General features: G+C 39.7%; 1 protein-coding gene across 1 annotated transcript; it reads right to left on the reverse strand.

Moving 5' to 3' along the window:
- Nucleotides 1–5,615: 5,615 nt before the first annotated feature.
- Nucleotides 5,616–9,341, reverse strand: fezf2 (FEZ family zinc finger 2). The gene is made up of 4 exons (XM_057845001.1): nucleotides 8,051–9,341; nucleotides 7,735–7,869; nucleotides 7,496–7,628; nucleotides 5,616–6,314 (listed from the first exon to the last, which is right to left on the reverse strand). Exons 1-4 carry the CDS (start codon nucleotides 8,828–8,830, stop codon nucleotides 6,064–6,066), a joined length of 1,299 nt encoding a protein of 432 aa, XP_057700984.1. The 5' UTR covers nucleotides 8,831–9,341; the 3' UTR covers nucleotides 5,616–6,063.
- Between the last annotated feature and the right edge of the window lie 226 nt (nucleotides 9,342–9,567).

The following is a 9,567-nucleotide window of genomic DNA, read 5'->3' on the forward strand; positions in this document are numbered from 1 at the left end:
GGATCCCGACAACTTTTTAAAAAATTGAAATACAATGACCACCATGTTGACTGCATATCGATTAATTGAAAATGATTCAAGGGACTCGATCTCATAATTTCCCATTATTTCAACAAGAAAGATAAAAGTGAAAAAAATCTTGCTATCCAAATGGCTAATCTCAGATGTGGTGGGAACCTTGTGTTTTGTCTGATGTGTAGCGGCACAAAGTGTCACCGCCTCCACCCGTTCCAAAAGAAGTAAGGCTTTAGAGGGGGGGACGCTTTAATTGGAATTTCATGTGGGCTAAACTGAGGGGAAACTGATGTAAGTTAACATTTGGTAGACTTAATTGGTCGCTTTCTCTCTCCCCCCTCCTCGATCAGGCACTTACAGGCCGCTGCTGAAGCTTCCCTGCTAATCTCCCATTTACAATCAATTCAATCGGCCAAACAAAAAGTCCGCCTCTCTCTTTTTTTCTCTTCCTGTCTCAAACGAAGTCTATTGTGGCCCGTAAATTGCCTCAATCCCCAGTGATCCCGCAGTGGTGCTGGGAGCCAAAGAAAGATGTCCTCATGTTGTTGACAGCTGATTAACGCGCGCTCCCTCTTCAGCGCTCTTAATCTCCTCCGCTTGGGCGCGCAGTAATTAAAGGCCCGGTTAGTCAATTAACGTGTTTGTGGATGCTGATGCAGTTGCTCAGATGTTGAAGAGGTGCGGAAGGGGGGCGTGCAGGAAAAAAAGGCCAACCTGGTAGCCTTCAGGTTGTTTACTACTTGCATGCTGTCCATGTCCCGTAGCCATGAAGGCCTTGTGCAGCTCACGCAAAGTGCTGCTACTGCTATACACTTTATGTGCGAGAGAGGGAGAGCTTTGTATTGAATAACATTAAATAACATTGATTTTGATCACAATATCTACTATATCTGTCTGTCTTGCTAGCTAACAATAGGGTGACCAAACGTCCTGTTTTGCCTGGACAAGTCCTCTTATTACGTGTTCTCCGGAGTGTCCGGCCGGGTTTAATATATTCATGAAAATTTCCGGTTGTTATGATTTTTCACGGGACCAATTTAAAGAGAATCCCTCCGGCCGCTAGGAGGCAGCGCCTGCCTGCGTTGACGTGGCTCCGACTAGTAGGGGCGGGAGAAGAAGTAGATCTTCTTTTTGTTTTTTTTGTTGGCAGTTTACCCTTTGTTTCATTAGGAATTACCACCATCTAATGACGGTTGACAGTTTGGCAAAAGATCAGACAACATAAGGAGTTTTAAGATGTGGCTCCATACACCTTCCTGTAAGTTTTTCTCCTGTTAATGTCGATCACGTGTCTTCTGTTGTATATTGTGTTATTTGTGTACACAGAGATGCAGTATATTGTATTAGTCTTGTATTAATTGTTCTGCGTTAGTGTATTTGGTTGAATGTTAGTATTATATTTTAAGTAGGAGCGCCTGCCCAGTTAGGAGTTTTTTTTACGATAAATACGTATATAATGACAACTGTTAACTTCTGTCTGAGATTTGTACTGGCGTAATCTGTAAAATCCCGTTTGGTGTCGCATAATACGGTAGCTATCAGTGCGATCAGCCGCGCTAGGCATTATGGGCAATGTAGTTTTGAACTGCCGCGTTTGGAAACATGCTGGTTGAATAGCTTGTCAGTTTATTTCGGTTATTGTTTGCGTACATTCTAGAACATTGAATGAGAATAAACATTAAAAATTGAGTGGGAATAACAATTTGTCAACGACAATTGTCGTGATCGTAATTTATAAAAAAGTTGAGTTGGCACATAGCCTACTGTGTGTGGGTGTATATATATATATATATATATATATATATATATATATATATATATATATTAATTAGGGCTGTCAAAATTATCGCGTTAACGGGCGGTAATTAATTTTTTAAATTAATCACGTTAAAATATTTGACGCAATTAACGCACTTTCCCAGCTCAGACAGATTTAAATGACAGTAGAGTGAAAGGCCCAGTTGTTAATTGTGTTTTGTGGAGTTTTGCTGCCCTCTGCTGGCGCTTGGGTGTGACTGATTTTATAGGCGTCAGCACCCAGGAGCATTGTGTAAGTAATTATTGACATCAACAATGGTGGGCAACTAGTTTATTTTTTGATTGAAAATTTTACAAATTTTATAAAAACAAAAACATTAAGAGGAGTTTTACTTTTAATATAAAATTTCTATAACTTGTACTAACATTTTTCTTTTAAGAACTACAAGTCTTTCTATCCATGGATCGCTTTAACAGAATGTTAATAATGTTAATGCCATCTTGTTGATTTATTGTTATAATAAACAAATACAGTCCTTATGTACCGCATGTTGAATATATATATCCATCTTGTGTCTTATCCTTCCATTCCAACAATAATTTACAGAAAAATATGGCATATTATATAGATGGTTTGAATTGCGATTAATTGCGATTAATTACGACTCATTAATTTTTAAGCTGTAATTAACTCGATTAAAAATTTTAGTCTATATACTGTATGTTCTTCACACGTGTATGTAAACTTTTGACCACAGCTGTATATATATGTATATATATATATATATATATATATATATATATATATCTTTTTTTATCATTCTTCGTTTTTTTTTAAAGTTTTGCTTATTTTCTTAGGAAGCATAAAGCCTGTTGAGTAACTTTTTAAGTAAAAAAAAATATTTCCATATAGAGTATGAAATATACTATATGGCAATAAGCCTATGTTTTTTGTTGTTGTTGTTTTTTTAAATAAAACTGAATTTTTCTTTCTAGACGGAGGAGGCACACTTTAAATATATTAAAGTGATTCAGGCATCTTGGAGTGAACTTGGAGTAAAATTCAAGTATCTCGAGGCCAGGCCAAGTGTCCTCTTTCTTTGGAAATCAAAATATGGACACCCTAGCTAACAACCATTCGTACACATACAAAGGATACCTATTTGGAGTGTGTAATCAACCCAGCATGAATATTTTTGGATTGTGGGAGGAAACTGGAGTACCTGGAAAAAAAACCCTCTCAAGCAAGGGGAAAACACGCACACTCCACACAGGACGGTCAGAACACAGGATCGAACACTTGATCTCAGAACTATGAGGCGATGGTAACTAGCCATCCTCCGTGCCACCCAAAAAGTAATGTCTTCATTAATTTTTATTTTTTAAGATGCAGTAGTTTACGATTTAAAGATTGTGGTACAAAAGCATTCACCCCTCGTTCACTTGTCATGAAGCTACGGTGTCGCTATACAGTCCAAATTTAAAGTTTTTACCAGGCTTTAAATAGAATTATTTTGATGGTAAAATTGGGGAGTTACAGAATAATGCATCTCTGTCAGAGATTGCTTTGTTTTGAAGCCAGCCTTCAGTAGCAATCTTCGGTACTTCTGGGTTTTAAAACACTGCCAGGGCGTCTTTTCCAGACCTAGGAGGTTGAACTTTGGTTACACCCCTAGAAATAATGTGTATGACCACACCCATTATCCTCTTTCACATTATTGGATGTGGTCGCTAAAATGTAGAACACTACCTCGGCAATATATTGTGCATGAAGACTGACTGCGGATGTCAAGCTTCAGAATCATTTCTATTGGCCTCTCTATGTTATCCATGTTTGAAATGTTTGAAACAAGGAATTCAAGTTTCATTTCAGAGTAACCTGTCCAAGGAACATAAAAAAGACAGTGACATACAGGGAGAGGACAGGACCAGGGAACACTTGACATATCCAGGTGGAGTACAGGGCTGGGTAAAACTGTTGCATAGTCTGATGGTGCTCTAATTCCTTCAATGAATAAAAGGGAAAACACAAGCCTGAAACTTTTAACGAGAATCCACAGCTATTGTTTTGATCACCCTTGAAGGTGACCTTTCATTACTTTTTTGTTTGCTTCTTGTCTTTTTATTAAGTTTGCAAAGAAGTTTGGGTTGAAAATGTCCAAAATGTTCATAGTTTGTCCTCTTTGCTTGCCTTTGCAAAAGCCGGATCATCAATATGTGGCAGACTACATTGAATTCCAATGTTTAAATTTAAACTCTTTGCTCTGGTCCGCAATTGAGGAAAAGGTCTAAGTTTGGGTACTTGCATCATAAGGCGTGGTGTGATGTCACATTGTTAATGATTTGAAAGCTGCTTGTTTGAAGAGGGCACTTCAAAAAGGGCACACACTGCTTTTGACCGAATGTATTCATGAGACAATGGAGGAAAAAGCAATTCTGCAAAATCACCTGTAACTAAAGTGGAAGTACAAAACATGAGGCACCAGCATTAAATGGATCCATTTTACTCATTATTAACTGTGTAATATTTATCATGCGTCTCTGAAAATAGGTACACAGTACACACAATTTGATTTTTTTTTTTTAATTTCAATTTAATTTTTCTTCCTTTTATTAATATTCAGCTGAGCTGAGACGTGGCGCCCAATAGCAATCTTTATTGACCATTGGCACTGTCCCTACCACTAATCTAGTGCAATGCAGTGTAAACATAGACAGTCATTATTATCTATCTAGCAACACTTGGACTTAAACTCATAATAAATAGACCTTGTGAGGTTATACCAATAATAGAATAGAAAAGAAACACCGGCAAATTAACTCAAGACGTTGATACTAAATCTCATTTAAAAATGATCCTGTTGTACTCATTACACACGTTGTGGGTTTTTGCTCATGTATGTAAAAATATATTTAAATTTAAATCAAATAATAAAACCATGCTCTCTCTGTCACTGGGTCCAAATACAGACAGGTGGCTGGCAGAGCAGAGTATACGTTATATAGTCACATTAGCAAGTGTGTATTCAGTCAGGACTCTACAGGCCACGGTCAGGCTGCCTGAGTACTAATTGGCTGTTAATAGAAAGATCTCCATTTGGGAGCACGCATCTACCTCTCAACAGAATGTGTGCAGGGATAATATTGTTCTAGGAGCCGTGCGGAGAATAACTTGTGGTCTATTAACGCAAAGGTCCAGATGAAGAGCTGCGCCTGAGTGCTCCATTATCTCCAGTTCTGATGATGTGCTGAACCCAAGCCTGCCACATGCATTCACTCTCGGCCATCTAGCCTCCAGAGGCCGTTTAGCTGCTTAATGTAATTCGTTTTCAAGGGTCCATATTATTTCTGATCATTTGCGACATTACAACCGAGTCAAGTGTAAATGTAGTATTAGTGAGATCGTGTCTATCAATAAATGTTGAGGCAGACTGGCTACAGAGCACATAATGGAGCAGGTTGCGGCTACAGTTTGTGAGACTTTAACCAACACTTCATTATTATGACATGATATCACTTCTCAATATCCATTCATGCATATCAATAGTTTGTTTTTACTCTTCTTTGTAGCTATTTCTACAAATTGAAAACTTGTGGGTCATTCCGCACATTGGTAAAACTAATGTACAGCAACTGTTTTGCAATACCTTAATGTCATTTGTTTTAAAAATTAGCAGTATGTGATTCAATTGTATGCATAGTTTGCACGTGTTTTGACAAATCAAAGTGTTATTTTAATGCTGATTTATGCCTAATGTTATTATTAATAACATAATAATTATTATGGCTTTATTCTCCATGCACACGCACTGAAAAGCAACATCTAAACACTTTCTGCATCTTTTTCAATTTTATTTTCAAACATTTGAATGATGGAAACAGTGTGGCTCAAACATTCATTATTATAAGTTATAACTTATTTATTGACATTAACTCGTTCAGTGAAATGTACAACATAAAGAGGTGCCCCTCAGATTTTTCATATCTTAAATATCATTTCATTTTATATACAATTTTAACCATTCATCTTAATGATGCTTGTAATGGCATCAAACAACACATTTCTGGACAGACAAAAAAAAACCCTTATAATGTTCTTAAAGTATGACAGTCAGTATATGGTACCTGAACAGGAATGCCAAAGGGATTGAGACCAACTTCAGACTGTCTCCACCTTCTTTCAGACCATTCGTAGCTGGTAATTTTGGTCACAAATGTAAAGCATAAGGCGGTCTGTTTGAGGCCTCCCAAAGTCTGGACTGAACGGATATGGAGATTTATAGTAGCGATTCAGATCTGGAGCTCCCTGGGTTCTCTATCTGTGGTAGAAGAGAAGCTGTCATGCAGTTTCCTGATGTGTTTCTTCAGATCAAAGTTGCGACAGAAGCCTTTTCCACAGGTGGCACAAGTGAACGGCTTCTTGTCATTGTGCGTGTGCATGTGGAAGGTCAAGTTGTAGATCTGGTGGAAGGCCTTGTTGCAGATGGAGCACTTGTACTGCTTCTCCCCACTGTGAGTTAGTTTATGGTTCTTGTAGTTACCTGTGGGGTACAAATGCAAGATTGAAAAATTGCACGATTGTGTTTATCTTATAAGAAAACAGTGAACAGATACAATGGGAATAAAAATGCCAGAAACAAAGGGCCACAGGGCATTATGAGCAATAAGAAATCTAATAACAGATTTCTCAACAACTCAGTTGTAAAGTTATTAATAGTATTTATAGAAAATAGTGATAATGCTTACTCACACATTTGTGGCCCTTGGTGTGTGTGTGTGTCTGTGGGGTGCATATACATATAAACGTTATATATGTAGGTATATGTACAATTTATACATTTAATTAACATTATTAAATTTAATTCAACAAAACTTGAAAAGTTGTATACAAGGTAAACCTTTGTATGTTAAAGATAAAAGGAAAACCGTTTTAGGACGATGATCATGACATCAGAGAGAAAGTGACAGGCTATTGCTTACAGAGCTTAACAAAAAGTGAGCATAAAGAGGCCCCGTTTTCTATTTCCCCCACCAAGGTCAGCAGTTCATTGCAAGTTACAGAGCCTCTCCGGTTAACCTACAATGACCAGACTTCATTAATCTGGGATTTGTGTGTTGAAGTCAAGAAGTTGTCAAACTTTGTCAAACTCAAGTGCGGTGACAAGTGGAAAAATAGCACAGATTCCCAACTTTTCTGGGGTCTAGCAGGTGACCCATGAGCAAATGCTGCCATCTTGAAGGGCGAATTAGTCAGTGTAAAGTGACATGTCCTATTTCGACTGATGGCTTCACGCTCGTGTGTGCTGCCTGCAACTAGTCTTTTCATTACATTCAACGAAAATGCAATAGAACAACAAATAATGATATTAATAGCAACGAAAGTGTTCGCATGCTTAAAATACAAAATTAGGAGAATGAGATAAATGCGTATTTTCTGTCTATTTATCGTGGATTAAAGACAAGAGATGATGCAAGGAAAATCAAAACAACAAAATTAACACACACAAAAAACAGTGTTGTATGTCAAAATCTGGAAATAACTTTTTTTTTTAATCATATCTATGAAATGATCTTTTCAGGGGCATTAATGCATTTTTCTTTGTGACGATTCAGCCAATGTTCAATTAAAATTTTATCTAAAAGCACATGTTAAAAAAGTAACACGGGAAAACGAACAAACTGCATAATCTTTGGAATTTATGTTTATGTAACTGTTATTTACCTTTTTGGTGAAATCCTTTCCCGCAGAATTCACACACGAAAGGTTTGTACCCGGCGTGGATCCGTACGTGTGTGTTGAGCGTGGAGCTTCTGTTGAACGCTTTCCCACACTGGTTGCATTTATGTGGTTTTTCCTTCAAAATGCAAAACAATAAAAGTTAAAAAAAAAAAAAAAAAAAAAAATCACGGTCGGATCTAAAACATACGAAGTGGCACGATTGTGTGCGCGATTCTTGTCACCTGTGTGTGGATGATCTTGTGTCTGCACAACGTGCTGGCCTGTCGGAAGCCTTTCCCGCACACTTTACACACGAATGGACGGGCCCCAGTGTGCACCGGCATGTGTCTGGTCAAATTGTAGTGTGCGTTAAAAACCTGCGGAGTTGGGAAAATATGGATTTAAAAATCAGGATTATTTTGAACACGCGTGAACGTCTCCAAAAATGTAAGTAAGGTCAACAAATCAATAATAATAAATTAAAAAAACATTGACTCAAAATATATTAAATTTCGTTTTGTAATAATTATCTAATTTAAAAAACGTGCTTTGCATTACCTTTCCACACACTTCACATGTGAAGTTTTTAGGTTTTCCGTCTCCAGTGCTGCTGTTGCCGCCGCTGCTGCCGCTGCTGCTGCTGAGTTTATGAGTCTTGAATCCGTTTTTTTCGCCGCTAGAGCTGTGGTTCTCCTTCACAATCTGGTCTAGCTGTCCCGGAAGATGCTCCTTGTGAGGGTACTGATGTGTGGGAATCTTGTCACCACCTGCGCTCCCGGCCAGTTTGGCATTTTCCAGGAGCAAAAGTCTGTGGTGAGCCGAGAGGGAGGCCTGAGCTTGCGGGCTAGTGAGCCAGTGTCCCGCCAGAAAGTCCGACTGGGGATAGGCAGAGTCCAGGTAGTTGAGATAATAGAGGGAGCCACTTGGCATGGCGACAGCCTGGTGGATCACCTGCGGTTTCACCACCCTGCTTCCCGTCGTCAACACAGGCTGCTTCAGCCCCGAGTCTATTTTGGCGCACATGCCGCAGCTCCCCTTACACGGCGCGCTCGCGGAGCCGCAAAAACTTCCCCTGAGACTTGCTCGCCAAAGCTCCGAGTAGTTCATCAGGGCCTTGGCCTGGAGGTCATAGCCGAAAGGCTGCAGCGGAATCATGCAGGGGATCGGCGAACAGAGTCCGAGCAGCTTCTTCGCCTCTGACCGCTCCTCCGCGCTCCCTTTCGGCTCCGAGCTCTTGGACATGATTCGGTCAATTGAGAAAGCGAGCGTCTTGGGAGCCGCGGTAGGTCTGGTCCGACCGCAGGACATCATCGTCTCCAGAGATCCGGCGCTTGACATTTGCTGCTTTCCCCTCTTCCTCTTCGCATGCAGCAAAACGCAACTTTTTCGCCAGCAATTCCCGGGATGTCCGACTTGCTCCTTCCAGCTGTCTTTTCACTTTCTTGTGTTTCCAGCAGAAAAGACAGGAGGACACATCAGTTTAATAAGCACCTTGGTGCCACCCTCTTACGCATTTGCATTCAAATGGGTACCCCGCAGTAACAATGGCATCCAGGGGTGGTGGATTAATGCTCATTAAATAGTGCACACAAAATTACCAGGACATTACAGAGGTCGTTCGGGCGACGGGGAAGACAAGTTGAGAAGAGGAGAAAAAATGTTGCAATCGGAGCTCCTGGAGACTGGATAACATTGGATGGCAGTTAGCCTCTTTAATGGTCAGATGGGTGTGGAAAAAAGAGGCGAGTGTTCTCTGTGTCATGTTGGCATGGGCACCGCCCCAATGGATTACTGTCTCTGTGTCTAGTGAAATCAGTGGGCACCCCAACTCTTAAGTGTTTGACAGTGAGACGCCCACTTCAACCAGCCCGCCCTCAGATTCTTTTTGCTTTATACAAACGCAACATAAATATGAGCTCATTTAAATAGATGCGCAATCATTAAACAAGGAAACACTTCCTCACCTGTTGTTTAACACATCTCTATCTTATTATCGAGTAGATACAAGGAGCCGAACGTGCTCTTTCAACATTTCCACCTGTTCAAGAGCAGAAATTCCCTTTGGACCCCATTAG

Source organism: Corythoichthys intestinalis, chromosome 9 (genome assembly GCF_030265065.1).
Source record: "Corythoichthys intestinalis isolate RoL2023-P3 chromosome 9, ASM3026506v1, whole genome shotgun sequence".
Lineage (NCBI taxonomy): Eukaryota > Metazoa > Chordata > Actinopteri > Syngnathiformes > Syngnathidae > Corythoichthys > Corythoichthys intestinalis.